Source organism: Heterocephalus glaber, unplaced genomic scaffold, assembly GCF_053883595.1.
Source record: "Heterocephalus glaber isolate CG9 unplaced genomic scaffold, H.glaber_assembly_v1.0 deba00001720, whole genome shotgun sequence".
Classification (NCBI taxonomy): Eukaryota; Metazoa; Chordata; class Mammalia; order Rodentia; family Bathyergidae; genus Heterocephalus; species Heterocephalus glaber.
Window position 1 is genome coordinate 7,488,929 of NW_028258433.1, and position 22,850 is coordinate 7,511,778.

Consider the following 22,850-nt stretch of genomic DNA (forward strand, 5'->3'; position numbering starts at 1 on the left):
AATTATTGATTGTTTTGCTTGTGGTCATTCAAAGCAGTGACTTTGAAAGCTGTGATTTGTCACCACCAATCCTTTTATTTCTTCTGCATGTTAATTCCAGTCTGGGGTTAGATGCACTTCAGTAGAAATGTTTTAAATAATGGTCCGAGGGCAACAGTTATTTATAGAAAATAATTTTAGAGTTTGAAATGTTGATTCTTCTAAACTTTGGCTCTTCAGCATGAGTGTCTTCTGACACAAAAATATTTTCAAAATCCCAAAAGTGCTAATCTGGTTCTTCACAATGTTGTATCTGATCTTTAAAAGTAGTTTAGACACCAGAGAATGCTTTTTAATCTTTTGACTCAGATACATTAATTTTAATGTTGTGGAAAAAAACATTAAGGAAGAATGAAATCAAGGAGTTAAAGAATGATTTTTATATTTTAAAATAATCCTTTTTATAATTTAATTTTTTAGAAAGTGTTAAAATCATTTCTAATTGTTTTTCAAAGTAGTACTTATCTCTGTTGAGCATTATTTTTAGCATTCTCAATATTGGTCATGAATGACTAACTTGATGATAAAGATTCAGACTTATATTTCTTAAAATATCTTTCTAATAAAGATACAGTACTGCTTCTGTAAATTCTAGAGTTATTAGGAATTTATGTGTATAAAATTTTATGTTATACTTGCTGTATAGAATATCATATGATCTTTCAATCCTTCTATCTGGGCTTATGGCTTTAAGTTTTGTTTTTGTAAATAAATTCGCTGCCACATAACAGAGTACTTACTGTTTAGCAAAAGATCCAGAATTACATGCACAGTAGTTCACTGGAATAAAATTCATGAATATTGGGATGTAAAGTAACTGTGAGGAAAGTACCATAAAAGTTCATGTGTTGGTATATTCTATTATATAAAGTTCCTTAATTCTCTTGTCTTTTCTTTATAGTAATAATATAGATAGAACAAAATTTTTATTCTGTTATTTTAAATATTTCCTTACAGAAGAGCCTGATGATAGATGGATGTAAGAAAATGGACTGTCAGAGAAAATGTGTATTTCACTTTTTTAGAAATTAAAAATTAAATATCATACTAAGGAAGAACAAATAGCCACCAAAACACTATTAGTTTTCATTTCTGAAAGTGTAGTATGTTAAGTCCAAAGAGGTACTTTCATTTATTCATGTGAACATATCACTAAAAGGTGGTTAAACGTCTATTGTAAACTGATAATTGAGTACAATAGTCATAATATTTTTTTCTTTCAAAATTCTTGTCCAGAAAATAACTGCTATAATAAATGGAACTGGGCTTCTTGGTAATTTTTCATGTCCAATATTAAGGGATTTAAAAAAATTGTAACTACATACAAACTTACATGTCATACATCATGTGTATTGCAAATAGAAGTTTGATTTTTAAAACAGTATTTGTATGTAAACCTTTAAGAAATCTTAAATGATGGTTGCCTACACAGTTAATTGCTTAATTAAAAACAAGGCATGTTTAGCGTTTTTAAGATGCTTCCTTTTATGATGAAGTCTTTTTTAGAAATACACCTTTATTTTTATATGCACTAATATTTTCTTACATTTTATTGTTTAAATGGTGAAACATTTTGTTTCATTGAATGATCTCTCAAAATTGGCATGTCCAGCGTCACAATTTTGTCATAGATTGCTTGCTCATGTGGTAAAGAATCAATTATTTATTTATTGATGAAAATAACCATATTGAATATCTATTTTTGAGATGAACAAATAAGTATTTTAACATTTCAAATTCTAATTGCCAATCTGTGATACTAAATATGTTATATATAATTATTATATATGTCATTATATAGTTATAATCATTTCTGTTTACCCTGATCCAACCTTTTTTCTTTATTGATGAATATATACATGTATATGTATATATATCTCATTGGCTTGTATTAACTTGTGTAGTAGTTTTCATTCTTAGGAAATACTTTAGAAATTGACAAAATGAAGTAGTGTAAGTATTTAGATATTTAATTTCTTTTAAAGAATATTGAAAGAAATATTCATCATATGTAGAAAAACTAATCACAGATAAGAAAGATATTATTATTTAGTAAGCTGGTGTTTCTTTAGTATGAGCAAAAATACTCATTATCATAATGGTTATCACTAGTCATATGTTTAAGTTACACCTCCTCTTATATATTAGTAGAAAGGAGTGAGGGTTCTGGAGCCAGACTGTCTGGGTTTGAGTCCTGACTCAACCAATTGTTAGGTATGTGTTCTTTGGAAGGGGGATTAAGTTATGTGTGCCATAATTTGCTTATTTTTAAAAGGGGATAATTATTGTACCCTTGTTATAGATCTATTGTGTGGATTTGTGACCTTAATACATATAAGCCACATTGAATAGTGCCCCACATAGAGTAAGTACTCAAAATTGTTACTAGTCCAAGGAATATTGCAAGAAAGCATTTTATTAAGAATAGATAATTCTGAAAGAAAATATGGTCAACTGTTTGTTTTTCATTTGAAAAATAACCAATTTATAATGTTAAATCTTTTTTACCTTTGCATTTTATAATCTCCCTTTCTCTGCAAATCTTTGTATATGTGTAAATTGTTAATTAGAATGGCTATTCATGTGGACCCTTCGGTATTTTACATATGCATGTGTGTGTGTGTATACATATATATATATATAATTGCCAACTGATAACTTTGTTCTTTTAAAAAGTATATTACCTTGACAGATGGCAGCTCATGACTAGAGTTCAGAATAACTTTATTTTCCTTTGAAGATCTTCTAGTTGATATGTTGGGGGTTCTTGCCAGCTACAGCATCACTGTCAAGGAGTTGAAGCTTTTGTTCAGCATGCTTCGAGGAGAAAGTGGAATCTGGGTAAGCTGTGGTCAGAGGCAAGACTATTCAGTATCACTCTGTTAGTACTTCATGTTCAATAACTTGTCCCTAGACATCTGTGTATTTGAGTTCATACTGGAAACCATTTTCCTCTTAAACTATTTAGTAAATGATTCAAAATTAATTTTCTTTTTAGTTATTGCATAGTCCAATAACTAAAGTGGTATATCAGGTATTGTTGCTAATTTTGTAAAATGATTTTCTTCTTTTATTGTATTCTCAGCCAAGACATGCAGTAAAATTATTGTCAGTTCTTAATCAGATGCCACAAAGACATGGTCCTGATACTTTTTTCAATTTCCCTGGTTGTAGCGCTGCGGTAAGTTTATTACGTGTGTTTGTTTTTATTTATTTTTAAGTCATTGAGCCCCTGTCACTTGCAATTTCTGATTTGTGTTGCTTTAGTTTTACCTTTTAGGTAGTCTTTTATAATTGTCTTCTTTCATTTACAATAATGCTTTTGAGATAGTTCCTGTAGCTTTAATAATTAGATTATTCTGTATCTCTTTGTTCTGAGTAGTATTGCATTTTATTGCTATATTACTTTTTTTGTCCACTACTTAATGGGCATTTGGGTTTCTAGTTTTCAGCTATTGTAAATAAAACTGCAATGAACACTCAAGGAAAGGTTTTCCTGTGGGCATATGTTTTATCTCTTAATGCCTGAATGAGATTGCTGGGCTTTGTAATAAGTGTATATTTACCTTTATGAAAAACTGTCAAATCATTTTCTGTAATGGAAAATTTTACATTTCCATAAGCAATGTGAAAATTCGAATTGATCTGTATCTTGAACATTTTTAGTAGTTTAAATTTTAGTCATTTAAGTGGTTATATAATAGTTCTTCATTGTAGTTTTTCTATTTCATGGCTTATGATGATAAGCATTCTTTCATATGTTTGTTACTAATTCCTCTTTTTTGTGATGTCTGGATTCAGTACTGTTGATGTAAATATTTGATTGTCTTAATTAAGAGTTCATTATAAATTTGGGGTATATGTTTGTGGTGTTAGATACATATTTACCAAATATTTTCTCCTAACCTGTGGCTTTTCTTTTTATTTTCTTAACATTATTTCTTTTTTAAATTCATGTAACATATAAATATATGTGATATGTGACACATAATAGTTTCATTGTTTTGGAGAATTGGTATATGATACATGATCATTGTTCATCCGTTTACGCCCCTCACCCTTACCCCTTACTCTGATACCCTGCCTCATATCCCAAAAGTCTGTCTCTCTGTTTTCTACCATCTTTCCTTTATTTTACTCTTTAACTTATTTATATTCTGGGTTTCTTATTTAAGAGAAATAATGTGATATTTAGTTTTCTGTGACTGACTTACTTTACTTAACATTACAGACTCACAATCCATCCATTGTCTTGTACATGATATGACCTTGTTGTTCTTTATGGCTGAATAATATTCCATATATTACTTTTTAAAAATCCATTCGTCAGTTGATGGGCATCTAGGTTGTTTCTAGAGATTCCTTAAAATTGATGTGGTCCAATTAAATTTTTTTCTTTTATGATAGATGCTTTTGCATTCTACGAAATCTTTCATAGCCAGAGTGACAATACTTTTCTCTCTTAAGCTTTTTAAGAAGAGTTCTGTAGGTTTAATTCTTACATATAGTTTTGGTTCCTTTTGTATGAATTATTTTTATATGGTATGAGCAAAGTTGGAGTTAAGTTTTACTTGGTTGCATCTTCATCTGTTGCGTTACCAGTTGTTGAAGAGACAGTCCTTTCACTTTGGATTACTTGACACATTTCTTGAAAATTATTTGATCATAATTAGGTATATCTATTTCTGTACTCTTGTTTGTTCTCTTGTTTTATATTTCTGTTCCTATGCCAGTGTCACATTGTCTTTATTATTATACTTGTATAGGTAGTAGTTCTTAATATTTCTTCTTCACTTTTAAAAGTTATGGTTATTCTTTTTTTTTTGGTACCGGGGATCAAACTGGGGTCCTTGCACTTGCTCAGCAGGTGGCAAAATCACTGAGCTAAATACCTGGCCCTGTTATGGTTCTTCTTTTATTTTTTTTGGTACCAGAGATCGAACTCGGGTCCTTGCGCTTTCACAGCAGGTGGCAAAACCACTGAGCTAAATCCCTGGCCCCTGGTTATTCTTGATTTATGTGCATTGTTGAATAAACTTGTCAAATTTTAATAGAAAACCTACTGTAGGGCTGAGGATGCAACTCATTTTAAAGTCTTCCTTAGTATGAAAGAGGCCCTGGATTTCATCAACAACATTGAAAAAGAAAATAGATAAAAGAAAAGGCCTGTCATGGTTTTGTTTCTGTTAAGTCTATAGAATAATTTGGAGAGAATAGAGTATTTTAACATTATTGAATCCGTTAAGTCCACATAGTATTTCTCTAGTTTTCTTTGGATTTTCAGTGTTCTGCTGTTATCAGCATTTCAGCATACAACTTGAAGAGCACCCTGTCTTGATTTTTTTTCTCTATTTTTTTTTTTTTGGTTAATGCAGTATAAATTAGTTATAATTTAGGGCTTAGTAGAGCTGAATGATGAAGCAGATAATGCACAAAGTATTAAGACTGTTGGTTTGGAGTAAGCCATTGCAAAGGTATGTAAAATAATGGAGAAAAGAGAATTCTTTCAAACATGTCAGCGATAGCTGTAACCAGGTGCTTTTACCTTCATTTGATTTCATTTGTATTATCACTAACATTTATGTTTCTTTAATGTTGATTCCAATAATACTCTCTAGCACAGTTGTTTTTGTCTTTGAAGATTCGGCCTCCTATAGTCAAATAAGATATTACTAAAAGCTAGCATAAACTGTAAAAACTGAAAATCCTGAGCCATATATATAAGGGACTGCATATTGGTGAAATTAAAGGGGAAAAGTCCAAAACCACATTACCTAGACATGAAACTTAATTCACTGTTTGAAAACAATGCTTTTATAATCAAATAATATATAGATATCTAACAAATAAAATAACAGTTTCTAACTTCTATAGCTAATAATTTTCTGAAATTTATATCTCACATACTTTATTCTGTAAAGGGCTAATTTGACCTTACTGAGTTCATACTTCCTTTAACTGATACTTTATCTTTTTTCATTGCTTTGTAGGCAATTGCATTGCCTCCTATTGCAAAGTGGCCTTATCAGAATGGCTTCACCCTAAACACTTGGTTTCGTATGGATCCTTTAAATAACATTAATGTTGATAAGGATAAACCTTATCTTTATTGGTAAGTAACATGTTCCATGCTGGGACTTTTGTCTTTAAGTGTTTTTGTTTTTTAACTATATAATGTAACAAGCTACATATAATTTGGACTATATAATATATGTGTGTGTGTGTGTGTGTGTGTTAAGACTATGAAGACTCAGCTAAATAAATTTTTTTTTATTCCTTTTTCTGTTGATTCTAGGGGACTGTGCCTCCCTCTTTACCACCATTGCAGTCTGAGAGTCAAGGGTTTCAGATTTTCCCTAGCCAGTCGGCTTCAATGTAGATCAATTGTGGAGGTCTTGGGATTGCTGGCCCCTAATCTAGGAAAGAAAAAACAAACTCATTCCCATTAGATTTCGTTCCCTTTGCTTTTTCCTGTATTTTGTTCTGTGGTCATAATTGACATATACTTTTAAAAATAGTAATAACCATATAACAAATTATCATCAGGGCCGGGGATTTAGCTCAGTGGTTCTGCTGCATGCCTTGTAAGCTCAAGGTGCCAAGTTCAATCCCTGATACCAAAAAAAAAATTACAGTCAAATAAAATTTCATAGTTACTTTTTTCTTATTCTGATTAAAATATACAATTATTTGATGAAACACATTATTTGTAAGTTAGCTCTGACTTTCTTTGTAAAGCTCTTCAAAGGCATAGTAGAGTTAGAGGCCAAGTTGTTATAGAAGATACTTATATGTATGTAAATTTGTTTTGTATTTGCTAATTGAAGATGGTCCTTAAAGTTAGATGAAGTAGTTTGTTTTTATGTATTTGTGGTATTTTAAATTGAAATATTCAAAGCTTATTTATTTTATTTCCCATTTTAAATTCACTGTTTCTGTTTTTATCTTTTAGCTAATTAAATTTGTTATACTTTAGTTTTTATTTGGTATGTGTTAAACTCCTACTCTGCAGTGAAATAAGTTCAGTTTTTATATAAAATAATTTAAATAGGCATTAGGCATATGCTTCTTATTTCAGTTTATTACTATATTATATTTTTTACAGTTTTCGTACTAGCAAAGGAGTTGGTTACTCTGCACATTTTGTTGGCAATTGTTTAATAGTTACATCTCTGAAGTCCAAAGGAAAAGGTTTTCAGCACTGTGTGAAATATGATTTTCAACCACGCAAGGTAAGCAAAAGTAAATATTTCTATTGAAATTCACATTTCCTTTATCTTAAAACTTTTCTGGTATAACTTCTGTAATGTTCTCTTTCACTGGTTTTCTTATAATTTAATGCTTTTGTCTTATTCTTGTCTATATTTACTTTTTTACTTTTATTTCTAACTTTTTTCTGTAAGATCAATCTTTTGAAATCTTGTAATGTGTCTCATGCTCTTTCATTCTTTCAGTATGATCTGTTTTACGGCATTCTTTCAATGAATATTGAGTAATTAATGAGTAGCAGACACTCTTGTAAGCACTAGGGTATGACAGTGAACTAAACAGAAAACATCTCTGCTTTTATGATGCTTACATTTTATTTGGAAATTTTTATTCAGTTTCATGATAGCCTACCCTTCCATATTATTTTCTTTAAAACTCTTGTATTCTCATCTAGTATGAGATGTAGCCATCTGGATTTCTTTCTGGACCTGGATCTCAGAATATGTAACAGTGAATTAACTATTTCTCGTCCCATATATACTTATGTTCTGAAGTCCTCTGATTAAGATGTCTACCATCTCCATAATAATCAGGAATTGAGTTAACTTTGTTTTTCATTCCTATTTTATCATTATATTAGTTTAACTTTCGCAACAAATATTCTGTCCCTGCTAATATTTATCTTTCTTTAAAATTTCTTTACCCGCTGCTTAAATTGTTCATATTGCCCTTTCTTCATCTTGGATGATTTGCTGCTTCTTCCTGTTACCATATTAATGTGAAATTTCTCTTCCTGGTCATATTCCATTGCTCAGACTCATTATTTATTTCTCACTAACTACAGAATTGACTGAATTTTTTAGCCTAGTTCTTTACAGTTTGAATGTTTTGTTTCATTTTATTTTTTCCTTTTCAATTATGTATTCAGTATGTGATATGAGCTACATTTACTTGTCTCCTTCCCCATAGCTCTAGGTTTTCAAATCCTATCATACTGGTATGTTCCATTTTATATGACAACATTTTTGTATAATCTCTTCCTGATTTGTCTTAATCCCATGTTTAATCTCTCAGAGCATTTTATTTCAGTATTTCTTATAGCAATTGTTTTATTTAAACTTTCATTATTTATTTATATGTACATTATTTATTAGCTATCGATACTAAGATTTTTGTTGCATTCATCTTTATATTCTCTCAAATGCCTAGCAGAGAACATTGAACTTAGTAGACTGCCAGTAAGATATATTGGATAAATGAATAAAATATGACTTTAATATCAAACCCCTTTTACTTTCTAAGGAGTAATTACATTTATTTGGACAGCAAACAACTAACTTATATGAAACAGTTTATTTCCTAGTAGAATGTGATTAGTGGGGAGTTATTATTGATAAAGTAAAAAGAAGTAGTTCTGAGCCCCGTGGTCAGTATTTTTCTAATAGGTAAGGATGCCAAGGATCTTTTCCATGGGGCAGTAAGTAGATAGTCAGGGTAATAAAGCCCAGGTGATTTGGGTTATTGCTGTATGGTACTCATTTAAAAACTAAAGTTTATTAGCCTTTTTGATGCTGTACATAAGGAATTAGAATTTTATTCATGAACATTAAAAGATATTTTATGCTTTTTGAGAAAGTATTTTGCACAGGCTTAATGGAAAATGCAGTTATTTACAATGCTAAGAGCTGGTACATAGTTTTATATTTTTATTTAAATACTAATATTTTGATAATATATTTTACACAACTTAATAATAGTTATGTTTCATATTTTATACAAACATGTAAATTAGATATAAATTATGCACTCATAATTTTTGCATCTATTAAAATAGTGTTGTTTAATAATTATATTATTAATTCAAGGACTTTTTCAAAGGTGAACTTTCATATGTGATCTTTATATCACTTCAGTTCTGAAAAATTAAATTTGAAGAACTTTTGAAGAAATATTACTTTAATTACCATTCATTCTTATTCTTTCTTCTTCCTCCTTTTTCTTCATCTTTTTCTACTCCTTCCTTAACCTTTTCTTCCTTCTCTTTTATCCATTTTTTTCATCTTTCTTTTTCCCCTCCCTGTCTCCTTCTCCTTCCTTTTTTTCTTGACTTTCTTTTCTGTTCATTGTTTAACCTTCTTTGGAATAATTAGAACCAGTTTTTAGACCAGAGATTCAGATTTTAGACCAGTTAGTGTGTGTTTGTGTGTATTTTAAGTGACACGTGCATGTGTATTTGTATGTGCATCTGTGTGGTGGGGATATGTAAGCTGTGCGTTTATAAATAATTGGTGCTTTTTAATAAAAGTATTATTAAACTTCCTGATTTGATAATGTAGAAACTTTTCTTGGAAGAAATTCATCTAATCCTAGTAGTTCTGATTTTTTTATTTCCCAAGATTGAACATTTTGCTAGGTTTTGCTACTTCTGTAATCATGGCTTCAAGGAAAGGGATATTGTACTACTGTTAATATTTTGGCCCATGTTATATATCTTTACTAAATATCCCATAGAAGTGGATACCAGCTTGAATTGTATTTTGAAATCTGCTGTCCAGCTAATACATAACAAGAAAAAAGAAATATGCAGCTATATTAATTTAATTTGTAATATGTTATTCATTCACTATCAGCTGAGCTTTCTAGAGGTATGTTCCTGCCTGTTAACCAGGCTGCATCTTTGTGTCAGAGCAATCAAACATCTGAAAGTTCAAACAAAGATAAAATGTAGATAGGTGTTCCTATTCCTATATGATTAAGCATTTGTTCCCTTTCTAGGTTCAACTTTTGTTCTTTAGTACAGTGTATGGCAATTGGATTGTGAACCTTTTTTCAGGGCAGATTACCGTTAAGCCACAGGAATATTGGATCTCTGATACAATGAGCCCACAGTATCATTTTTTTCTTTCTTTCTTTTTTTTTTTTTACTATAAGGTTTGCCCTGCCTAGGATAATAAGTGGTAAGAACTCAATAAATACTTGTTAAATGAGCATTTTTGTTTTGATATTAAGGACATAAATAAATATAATACATGTAATATTTATGATAAAACTATCTTTGGGCAGGAAATTTTTGCCTCTGCATAGGCATTTATGTCTATTTAGAAATTCAAAAATATTTTACCCAAATATTGATTGCATATTTTGTTACATAGTATTCTGGTTGAATATATTCAAATTCAGTGAATGTGATGTGTGTACGTTTTAATTATTAAATATGTAAAAGTCTATAAGATTACTTTTAAATTTACTTGAACCCTGTGTTTCTATAGCTTCTTCCTGGTAATTTTGTAATATTCAGAAGCAGAGTTGTTACATGACTACATTAAAGATTTTTCTGATTTTCATGAGGACAAGCATATATGTTTTTTCTGATCGAGTGAGAGACTCAGTTCATAATAAATTAGAGATTATCTAGAATGAAACAAGTTAAAAAAGGAGCATATGTTTTATTTTTATTTTATTTAATTTTTTTGGCACTGGGGATTGAACTAGGGACCTTGCTCTTGTGAGGCAGGTAGCAGTACCACTGAGCTAAATCCCCGGCCCAGGAGCATATGTTTTAGTTATTTAAATGGTTCACCATGATCTCTATAATGGAGGAACATCGTTATTTTTCTATTGCTATGTTCTCTAAGTTTTTATTTTCTAAGGAGAAATCAATGAAACTGAATTTTATTCAAAATATTTCAGAGTCCATGGAATCTTTAGAATTTTAGTGATCAAGTATTACTGTTGTAGCTTTTAAATTCTCAATATATGAAATAATTGAGTAACATGTTTAATTAATCTGTACAACAAAGTTCACATTTTAAGTTTTGGGCAAGGGAAACTTGTCTAAATTTCCCCCTTAGCTCTTAAAGGCATACTTATTTAAATATCTATAAATCATGTTACTTTTGTATACTTTAGAAAAATATTTTTATGTTCTGTGCCTTAAACTGTTAATTTTGAAAAGACTAAATTTTGATCCACTACATCTCATATCAAAATTAACTCTTAAAATGACTTTTACTGACTTTACGAATTCTAAAATTGGAACTGAAGGTGAACTCATTATTGGTTCTTAATAAGTATTCACGCATTATTAAATTAAAATATATAATTATATATAATTATTAGTGGATACAATAAATTATTAGTGGATGTAATAAATTTAAGTTGTAAAAGTAAAACCACCTAAACTTTACAATTTAAAGTAAAATATTAGGTTGCTTTTTCTCAGTTTATTGTTTTTCCCTCATAATAATCATAGTGACTTGTAATTCTCTAATTGTTTATTTGTCTCTTACATGTCCATTTGACTAGAATTTAAATTCCAGGAAAACTGGGCCTATGGTGGCTGTAGGTATCTGAAGTGCTTGCCATAATGTAAATGTTATTAAAAGAAAAACACAGGTGTAATTATATTTCCACAATTTTGGATCCTGATATTGTAGAAGAAGACTGTCAGTCTGGGGAGCTAGGGATTCTGACTCTGTCTCCATCAGATTTACTTATGTGTCATTTCTGTCATCTTTAAAGTGAGAAATGAGAGGAATGAACTTGAGGAAATGGTAGTAAATGATCATTAATAATTTACCAATCGTTTTCTTAAAGGGTATTTTGAAGGCTACGACTATATTTTAGATAATATAATTTAGCTTTATCTTTTGATATTTTTAATTTTCTTTATTTAAGTGGTACATGATCAGCATTGTCCACATTTACAATCGATGGAGGAACAGTGAAATTCGGTGTTATGTTAATGGGCAACTGGTATCTTATGGTGATATGGCTTGGCATGTTAATACAAATGATGTAAGTTTTTAAATTTTTTATTCTGTACTCTAATGTACTTGAGACTATGGTCTATCCATATAACATGAACTGAAAAAAATAGCTTGATAGAAACATTTGAATTTTACTTTGAAATATGTTTTTTCATTAAGTGAATCATTTACAATTTAAATTTAGTATGGTAAAATTGTTAAAAAGATAGTTAATGATATTAAAAAACCAAAAATTACCTGGACAAATTTTTAGGTATTTTAGGTCAAGAAATGTAAGTGTATTATCCTATTTTCTCTAGAATATCAAGCACTAAAAAAAGGGTCTTATCTCTTGTATGTATAGGGAAGGAGCACTTAAAACAAAATAAATAATATATAAATAAATAATACACAAATAATATAGTATAGAGAAAAAAAAATACAAATAGTGTAGTATGGAGAAAAATAAGGTGGGTACCAGACATAAGAGGTAGTGTAGGGAAAGGAGAAATTAAGATTGTCCAGAAATAATTTTAGTGAGGATTGAAACAAGTCACGAGGATATTTGGGGACAGCCCATCACTGAGAGGCATAAGTACGAAGGCTTTTGGGCCTGGAAAATTCAAGGAATAAGACAGCCAGTTCAGAGCAGAGAGAGCAGAGGGATACAGAATACTATTAACAGATGAGATTATGCAGGCAGTATGGGGCCAATTATATAGGGCTTCATAATCAGAGATAAGGCCTGGGCTTTCCCCACTTACCCAGCATAAAAAATCTTGGAAGGCTTTGAGAGGACAAGTAATGTCTGGTTATATTTTAAAAACATCAGTCTGACAGCATTATTGAAAATACCCTGGAGGGAATTACTGTAAAAGCAAGGAGGTTAGTTACTGTGGTAATAATACTGGTTTCAACCAGCGTGTTACAGTTGGGAGAGGTGAGAGTTGAGTTTCAGATAAAGGAAATCTAGAGTTGAAAACTCAGAGGCACTTACCATTTCTCTACATTTGGCTCTCCCTTGTCTTCATCCTGCCCTATTAGAACCTAAGTAAAATATGTGTTTCAATGCTGTTCCAGCATATCTAGTTTATAATGCCTTAAGAAAACCAAAACAAAGTCCCCTTCTCTATTTTATCCGTATCTCTTTTTAACTTTAATGTCCTAAAGGGCAAGGGGCATACTGTATTTTCTTATTTTATCTCTTAAATAGTACCATGTGCATAGTCCATAGGTTGTCCCCTATGGTGAGGATAGTAGACTGTACTCTACAGGATAAATCTGGCCCTTAGCTTGTTTTTGTATGACCTAGTAGCTAAGAATCTTGTTTTTTAAATGTTTGATTTTTAAAAAGACATGAACAGAAAGAAAAATTCAAAGACTATGCAGCAGAAATGGCATAAGCCTTGTTAACCTTAAAGTGTTTTCTATCTGCCTTTCCTAGAAGTTTTTTTCTGTCTTACAAACTCATAATTAAGCCAGAGTCAATAAATGTTGAAGAGAACAATTTTATCAGAATTGGAACACACAGATGAAATTCTGCTTCCTACCTGTATACTTGTTGAATGTCATTAGTTGATAAGACAATATATTAAAGAAAGGCTTAGTTTTTTAAATTATTTGTGATATACCTAAAGAAATGGAAACGCTTACATACACATACACATATTTTATGAAGTAATAACATCTTTGATTTTCATAATTTTAATTACAAGCTGTGTACTTAATGAGGAGTTCATGTTATTGGACACTTCACATTGTTTTAAAATTTTGTTGAGGCACCAAAAGGAGATTAGGTGTAGAATATCCTGTGTTGATGGAAGAAACTGAACAGTGACTGGTTTTGCTGCTCTGAATGGGTGGGGTTTTATAAGAATATGTGGAAGGGACTTTTAAACTTGCCTTCCTAGGTGCAAAATTTTCCAGAGGGAGAGCACTATACCTGCCCTCTTCTCTTAGGAAGCAGGTTTAAATGACCAGCGTTTATTTGATTCTGTATAAGGCTTACTCATGTAAGAGAAGGAACTGATTCTCTTCTATTGTTGATTTTGTGTAATAAAACAGAAATTAATTGATAATGGAAAATTGAAGTAGAATTTTAAAAATGAGATCCTGTGGGTACAATTTGGTGTAGTTATTTCCTTAATTTAGATGAATCTCTTTCTAAATATGAGCCATTATAAATCATTGGTTTTACAGCTAGTTTTTCTTTCTTAAAATAATTACAAATATATTTTTGTGAATAATGATAACATGGAAAATAATCAATTCTAAAGATAAGGATAGATGGTTGCTTGTTTAACAATAAATACAAATCACTTCACTGATTTTATTTTCTCTATGAATCTTTATTGGCTGTTGTTTAAATCAATAAAATATGAATTGACATTTTCTTTTGTGTTATGTGTTAAGATATTTATGGTAATGAAGACAAGTTTCCTTAACTGTTTTTGTCATTATGAAATAATAATTTGTTTTTTTGTGACCTTTAAAAAATAGAGCTATGACAAGTGCTTTCTTGGATCTTCAGAAACTGCTGATGCAAATAGGGTATTCTGCGGTCAGCTTGGTGCTGTATATGTGTTCAGCGAAGCACTTAACCCAGCACAGATATTTGCAATTCATCAGTTAGGACCTGGGTATAAGGTAGGAATAACTATCTTATTATAAGCTCTGTAGAAAATTTTAATGGTAAAATTTTGTAACACCATAATATTTAGTGAAGAATCATTCTTTAATGTGATTTAAGTCATATTTTTGAAACTCAGGTATTGTGATATTTATTTTTATTAAAAAGGGCTTTTTCTCTTTTTTAACTTTTGCCTTGAAGAACTTATTTATTCTTTAGAATGTTTTATAATGTTGGAGGCATACTTTTTGTTACCAATTCTGAAAAAATAAATTTTATAAAATGACTTTACCTAATATGCCCTTTGAACTCTGAAGTTTTGAAATACATTATATCATTGTTAACATTATATAAATGTCTTGTTAACTTAGAGGTAAGTGGGGAGACAGTTAAATATTTACAAGGAAAATATTATCAAATATTATGTGAGACTGAAACTAGTCAGTTGTAGTGTCTACTTTCTGTTTGTCCTTTGTAGTAGATGAGGAAATTGATAGTGAGTACCCTAATATTACAAAGTCAGTTCTTTAATTGATTTGTCATGTTTTTCCTGTTTCATATTTAACTTTGTCTAAAATAATAATTTTGCTTTTTATTTGACTCCAAAGTAAAGGCTTTTATGCAAGACATGGTATTTCCATATATGAATTGTATATTTTCAATGTGCAACAAACTTGACTAGGGAAATATGTATGCATTTTGTTTAAACTTTGTTGATAATTGCAATGTTCCAAACACTTGCAGCTGAGAGAGAACTATACATTGTAAATAAAAATAATCATAATTTTTAAAGAGTAAAAGTTTTGTATTGAAGTGCTTTTACTTTTTTAAACTTAGTGTTCAAATAATCGAAAGATTGTCTTATGGAAGAATAATACTAAACATTAAAATATTCTTTTTAAAATTAAAAAAAATTTTTTTATTTATATATTAATTGGTACATTTTAGTATACAATACATTTATCATTGGGTGTTTGTACCTGAACATGATGTATCTTGGTTCTTATTTTTTCCCCCATTACCCATGTGCCCTTCACCCCCACCACCCTTGCTTATTTACAGAGACTTTGTTTCCTTTTTTTTTTTCTTTCTCATAATTTTTCCTTTCCCTTCTTCCCTTTCCCCTTCCCCTTGTGCCACCCCTACACCTTTGGAGCTTTTCCTATTTCAAATTATCAATTATTCATTTTAATCTTTTCATTCTTTTTATTTCTCTAAACTTATATATGTGCATAGTCATTAAGTTTATTGATACATTTTAGGTAGACAATATGATGACATTCATCATTGGGAATTTGTACCTTTACATTATTTATCTTGGTTCTTATTTTTTTCCCATTCGCCTTCCTTCCGTTCTAGCCCTCCACCTCTCTTTTATTTACCAAAGTTTTGTTTCTATTTTTGCTTCCTTTTTTCATATTTTTCCCGCATCCCACCTACTTCCCCTTCCCCTTTTAAAATTTTCTTCCTGTTTAACATTATCTGTTATAAATTTTGGTTGTCTTTTACACTTTGTTTCTCACACCAGACAATTTGGTATTTAAACATGTGTGTCCTATTTATTTCAATCAAGAGTATGGCCTTAATGTGCATAAATTTAGCTATAAATGTCTTGAGTTTCTAATTTTTTATGGCTGAGTAGTACTTCATTTTATAAAAAACCCCATGTATTCTTTATTCAGTCTCCAGTTGATGGGCAATTGGCCTGTTTCCTACTTTTAGCTATTACAAAATGTGCTGCTATAAACATGGGTACACATATATCCCTGTAGTTTGATTCCTTTAATTCTTTGGGGAAGATACCCAGCAGGGGAATAGCTGGGTCAAATGGGACTTCTAATCCTAGTTCTTTGAGATATCTCCATACTGATTTCCACAGTGGTTGCACCAGTCTGCACACCAACCAGAAGTGGAAGAGGGTTCATTTTTCTGCACAATCCCACCAGCATTTGTTACAGGTTGATTTCTTGATAGTAGCCATTCCTTCTGAGGTGAGGTGGAATCTCAGTGTTGTTTTCATCTGCATCTCTCGAATGACCAGTGATGCTGAATATTTTTTCATGTTTATTTGCGGTTTACTTCTTTGTCTGAGAAATGTCTGTTCATTTCAGATGCCCATTTTTGGATTGGGACTTTAAATTTGGGATGTCTCATTTTTAAAAATTCTTTATATATTCTAGAGAGTACACCTTGTTCTGAGGAACAGCTAATAAAACTTTTTTCCCGCATTGTGGGTTGCCTCTTTACTTTGCTGATGGTTTCTCTTTCTGTGCAAAAGCTTTTTTTGGGGTCAGAGATTGAACTAAGGACCTTGTACTTGGGAGGCAGGTGTGGTGCCACTGAGCTAAATCCGTAACTCTGAAGCTTTTTAATAAGATGAGATCCCAGTTATTCATTCTTTGTGCTAGTTCACTTGCATCTGAGGTTTTTGTTCAGGAAATCTTTTCCTATCCCAGTGTCTTCAAGAGTTCTACCTAAACTCTCTTTGAGCCTGTTTGATGTTTCTGTTTTAATGTTTAGATCTTTGGTCTACTTCCACTTCAGTGTAGTGCATGGTGAGAGATACAGGTCTAGTTTTAATCTTTGGCAAGTTGAAACCCCGTTTTTCCAGCACCATTTATTAAAGAGGCTATCTCTGTTCCAGTGAGGGTGTTTGGCACCTTTGTCAAAGATGAGGTGGCTGAGTGCGTCTGGAGTTGTTTCTGCATCTTCTAATCTGTTCCACTGGTCTTCAGGTCTGTTTCTTTGCCAGTACCGTGCTGTTTTTATCACAGTAGCTTTGTAGTATTGTTTAAAGTTGGGGATTGTGATACCCTCTATCTTGTCTTTGTTGCCTAGAATTGCTTTTGATATTCTGGGTCTCTTCTTCTTCCAGATGAATTTTTGGATTTTTTTCTCAAGCTCTGTGAAGTATGCTTTTGGAATTTCAGTTGGGCTTGCACAAAATATATATGGCAGTTTTGGAAGTATGGCCATTTTCACTATATTGGTTTTTCCTACCGAGGAGCAAGGGATGTCTCCATTTTCTGATATCCTCATTGATCCTTTTTTCAGAGTGCTGTAGTTTTCAGAGTAGAGGTCTTTGATTTCTTCTGTTAGGTTGAGTCCTAGGTATTTCATTATTTTTGGATGCTATTGTGAAAGGAGTTGTTTCTCCATTTCCTCTGTCGGTGAGTCTATTGTTTGTGTACAGGAAGGCTGTTGATTTTTGTGTGTTGACCTTGTATCCATCCAGTTACTCTACTGAATTTGGTTATTAGGTCCAGAAGACTTTTGGTGGAATTCTTGTGGTCTTCTATATAGAGTATCATGTTATCTTCAAATAATGACAATTTTACTTCTTTATTTCCTGTCTTTATTCCTTTTATTTCATTCTCTTGGCTAATGTTTCCAAAACTATATTGAACAGGAGTGGTAATAGTGGACATCTTTGTCTTGTTCTTGATTTTAGCATGAAGGATTTCAGTTTTTGACCATTCAGTATGATGTTGGCTGTTGGTTTTTCATAGATGGCTTTTATCAGGTCGAGGTTGAGACCATCTATCCTAACTTTCTGTAGGGTTTTATCATGAATGGTAAAATTCATGATAAAAATGAATTTGTGTTGGATTCTGTTGAAGGCTTTTTCTGCATCTGTTGAGATGATCATATGGTTTTTGTCCTTGGCTCTGTTACTATAGTGTATTACATTTACTGACTTCATATGTTGAAGCATGCCTGCATCCCTGGGATAAATTCCACTTGGTCAGGTTGTATGATCTTCTCGATGATCTTCTACATTCTGTTGGCCAGTACCTTATTGAATATTTTTTGCATCTTAAGTTCATGAGGAAGATTTGCCTATAGGTCTCTTTCTCAGTTGAATGTTTCTCTGCTTTTGGGATCAAGGTCATGCTTGCTTTGAGGAATGAATTTGGGGGTATTGCTTCCCTTTCAATTTTATTGAAGAGTTTGAACAGAAGTGGCAATAGTTCTTCTCTAAATGTGCTGTAGAATTCAGCAGTGATGCCATCAGGACCCGGCCTTTTCTTTGTTGGTAAGTTTTTAATTATGTTTTTAATTTCGTTGATTGATAGCGGGTTGTTTAGAGGTTTTAGGTCTTCTTCGTTCCACTTTGGTAATTCATATGTATCTAGAAAGCTGTCAGTTTCTTCTGTGTTTTCCATATTATTGGCGTATAGGTTCTCAGAGTAGGTATTGATCTTCTGGCTCTCTGCTGGGTCTGTTGTCATTTCATCCTTTTCATTCCTAATTGTGTGGATTTAGGCCTTTTCTTTCCTTTTTTTGATGAGGTTGGCTAAGGGTTTGTCAATTTTGTTTATTCTTTTGAAGAAACAACTCTTTGCTTCACTGGTCTTTGGTAGTAGTTCTCTTAGTCTCCATTGCATTGATTTCTGCTCTCATTGTTATAATTTTCTCCTTTGTAAAGCTTTGAGTTTGTGCTGTTCTTCTTTGTTTAGAAACTTGAGTTTCAGCCTTAGGTTGTTTATTTGAACTCAGTCTGTTTTCCCAATATGCGTATTCACTGCTATGAATTTCCTTTGGAAGACTGCTTTCATTGTGTCCCATAAATTCTGATATGTTGCATTGGGATTGTCATTTAATTATAGAAACTGTCTGATTTCTTCTTTAATTTCCTTTGTGTCCCATTGGTTGTTTAGGAGTGTGTTCAGTTTCCATGTGTTTATGAAGTTATTGTGTTTTCTCTTGCTATTGATCTCCAATTTCATTGCATTATGGTCTGATAATATACAGGGGTTAACTTCAGTTCCTTTTCATTTAGTTAAACATGTCCTCTGAGCAAGTATGTGGTCTGTTTTGGAGAACGACCTGTGTGCAGCTGAAAAGAATATGTATTCTGATTTTGTATGGTGGAACTCTCTGTAAACATCTGTTAAGTCCACTTGTTCAAGAGTTTGGTTGAGTTCCATCATTTCATTGTTTTTTTTGGGTTTTTTTTTTGTCTAGTTGATCTATCTATTTGTGGCAGTGGGGTATTGAGGTCCCCCACTATTACTGTATTAGTGCTTATTTCATTTTTCATGTTCACTAATATTTGTTTTATATAGTTGAGTGCATTAGTATTTGCTGAATATATATTTATAGTTGTCATTTCTTCCTCCTGGATTGTTCCCTTTACAAGGATGTAGTGGGCGTCTTTGTCTCTGTTAATCAGTTTTGATTTGAAATCCATTTTATCTGCAAATAGGATAGCTACTCCTTCTTTTTTATGGTTTTTTGTTGCATGGAGTATTGTTCTCCCCCCTTTTACTTTTGTTCTATGAATTTCTTTTTGCATTGTGTGTCTTGTATGCAGCACATTGTTGGACCTTACGTCTTGACCCATTCTACCAGTCTCTTTCTTTTGATTGGTGAATTGAGACCATGAACATTGCTGGTTAGGACTGATATGTATTGACTTATCCTTGTTATGACCTATTGCTGTTGTTGGATTCTCCTCCTTTGGATTTAATTTCTTGTTTTGCCTGATGGATTCATTTTGCTAGGCTTTGTGGAGTTTGTGACCCTCATTGTCTTTTCCCAGAATGTTGTTTAAAATGTTTTGGAGTGCTGGTTTGGTATTTATGAAGTTCCTCATGTGTTCTTTGTTGTGAAAGTATCTTATTTCTCCATCGATTTCTGAAAGATAATTTTGCAGGGTACATCAATCTGGGTTGGAGGTTGTGTTCTTGTAGGGCTTGAAATAGTTCACTACAGGCTGTTCTTGATTTGAGTGTTTGTGTTGGGAAGTCTGCTGTGATTCTGGTGGACTTTCCTTTGTATATGATTTGTTTCTTTTCTCTAACTGCTTGTAGAACTTTGTTCTTCTGTTGGGTTTCTGGAATCTTGAGTAGTATATGCCTAGGTATAAATTTTGTTTTTGATCATGGCTAGTTGGAGTCCCATATGCCTCACTTATCTGTATGTCAAAGTCTTTTCCTCGGCTTGGGAAGTTTTCTGCCATTGCTTCTGTGAACATTGTTTTTATGTCATCTGAACTCTCTCCTGTTTCTTCATTGACTTTGATCAGTCTTATGTTATTCTTCTTTGCATCATCTCACAGCTGCTGGATTGATTTCTCGTGGTCCCTTGCTTTTTTAAAGAAATCTTTCTTTTCCTTGTCACTAATTGCCGTCCTATTTTCTATATCTGATATTCTCGTCTCACATTCTGCTGCATAAACTGTTTTTGTTGTTGTTGTTGTTACCAGGGATCCAACTTGGACCTTGTACTTACTTGCACTTGTGAGGCAGGCAGTGGAACCACTGAGCTAAATGCCCACCTGCATAAACTTTTTTTGAGAGGGGGTTTAATCTCCTGGGTATCTGTTTGCATCTGTTTCATGGATTCCATTTGTTTCCTGTGCTGGGATTCCATCATGTTCCTCAGCTCCTCATTTTTTTTTAATCTGTGTCTGCTTTAGAATTATTAATCATGTCTTTCACTATGTACATAATCTCTGTTGCTATATGAGAAATTATTTCTGATTTAATTTTTTTTTGAGATCCTCTTTTGTGGCTAGTTCTGGGACACCCATGGTTTGAGTTTCAGATTTTATTTCCTTGCCCCTTGGAGTTACCTTTGACAATCTGGATGTCAGGTTTTGAGACTTGTTTAGGTGTCTTCTCATTTCAACCAGTGCAGTTCCCTCTGGCTTTATTGATGTGACACTTTTGGTCTCACAGTGCCTTTCAGTTCTCAACAAGCCTTAGAGAGGTCTTCTCTGTCCTTCCCACCATTGCACCATTTTCTGGGTTCAGAATGATAGTCTGGATCCCAGCACTGGGCTGTTGTGCAGCTGGACTTTGGCTGGGAGTTGTGTGCACTCATAAATCATATCTGGGTGGGCCCCTGGCTGGAGCCTGGGAAGGCTGCATACCTATTTCCAGGCATGTGTTTTCCTGGTGCCTATGTGCCCAAGCTTTTGGTGTAGGGGGCGGGGTGGGGGGGGCATGGCAGGGGTCTGCCTACAGCCTGCCTACCTGTGCAGTTGTTTTCAGGGCAGGCTTCTGCCTTGTGTCTCTCTTTTGTTCTTATGCTTATGCATTGACATATTTTCATTTTATTTTAGACATGTAAAGCCCAATTTGAAATTATCTTTATTAAGATTGTTCTGTTTTCAGTTACTTTATTAATCATAATAGATACAGTGGTCTTATTACTTTTCTGTCCAAGTGACATTTCTTGATACTTTTCTCCAGTTCATCTTATCCATTTAATAGCTCTAGAAATGAATTTTTGGTAGCAAGGCCATGTTTTTCCCACTTGGTTCCTTTTGTTATGTTTAAACTGATATTTCTATATGTAGACTTTCATGGAAATCTTTCTGTAATTCATGTTTTTGGATTAATAGGCTGGCCTTTTCTGTCCCTTTCCCTTTTCCACACAATACCTGAACTTCCTTTTAAGCACTAATAGAATTGTATTCAAGTAACAAATAGTAAAACATAAAGAAAGGTAAAAAGTCAGGAAAAAATAGATACACACAGTATTAATTTGGTATAGTGTTATTGGTATGGTTAAGCTTCAGAATCAGTGGGATTTTCCTGACACCAAAAAGAAAAATGGTGCAATATAAGCAGTTAAATTTTTCCATTCAGAAACAAACAGACATTGTTTTGAACAGCTTTGCAAACATAGCAATTTTACATATGGCTAGCTGTCTTCACATTCTTTTGTAAGAACTGTGAACATAGGCAGTAGCCCTGTGTCACGTTGTTGTATTTACAAGTACTTAATGTGATACAGTCTTCCCTAGTATTCTAATAATAGTAGATCTACATCAAAGTCAGACATTTTAAAATAAATGCCTATAGGCATTAAAATAAAGCCTACTGAACCATTTGTTAGTGGAGATTGCCTGTAAATCCATTGTTATATATGCATGTTTCAATTTCACATAGCAAAAGTATAATCACTACCATGATAGGTAGTATCTGAAAACATTTTTGATATTAAAAAATGTTTTTCTAGAGTTTTGGAGAATTAAAAAAAGGAGAAAAGGTTGCAAAAGAAGATTCCGTTGTGTTTGGACAGGAACTAATCTGAATGTATCACATACTGTAGTCTCAAATTTCTTCATCAAGTATTGGGGAGAATCACTCTCAAAAAGGAGAGGACCACAGCTGGAATTTAAAAGGCACATAGGATATATTAATTCGTTGACATTTGGTTTGAATCATAAAATGTGCTTAAATTATTTAGTGTTGTATGATAATGCTACT

At 32.2% G+C, this 22,850-nt stretch overlaps 1 protein-coding gene across 6 annotated transcripts in view; it reads left to right on the top strand.

Moving 5' to 3' along the window:
* Positions 1–22,850, top strand: part of Nbea (neurobeachin) — a 702,149-nt gene that overhangs the window by 93,028 nt on the left and 586,271 nt on the right. For all 6 annotated transcript variants that reach the window (XM_004854743.3, XM_087199596.1, XM_013075842.3 and 3 more), the window contains exons 3-8: positions 2,780–2,880; positions 3,125–3,220; positions 6,030–6,151; positions 7,145–7,271; positions 11,926–12,045; positions 14,496–14,642. In XM_004854743.3, the coding sequence (XP_004854800.1) occupies positions 2,780–2,880; positions 3,125–3,220; positions 6,030–6,151; positions 7,145–7,271; positions 11,926–12,045; positions 14,496–14,642 (713 nt within the window). The remainder of the gene's footprint in view (positions 1–2,779; positions 2,881–3,124; positions 3,221–6,029; positions 6,152–7,144; positions 7,272–11,925; positions 12,046–14,495; positions 14,643–22,850) is intronic.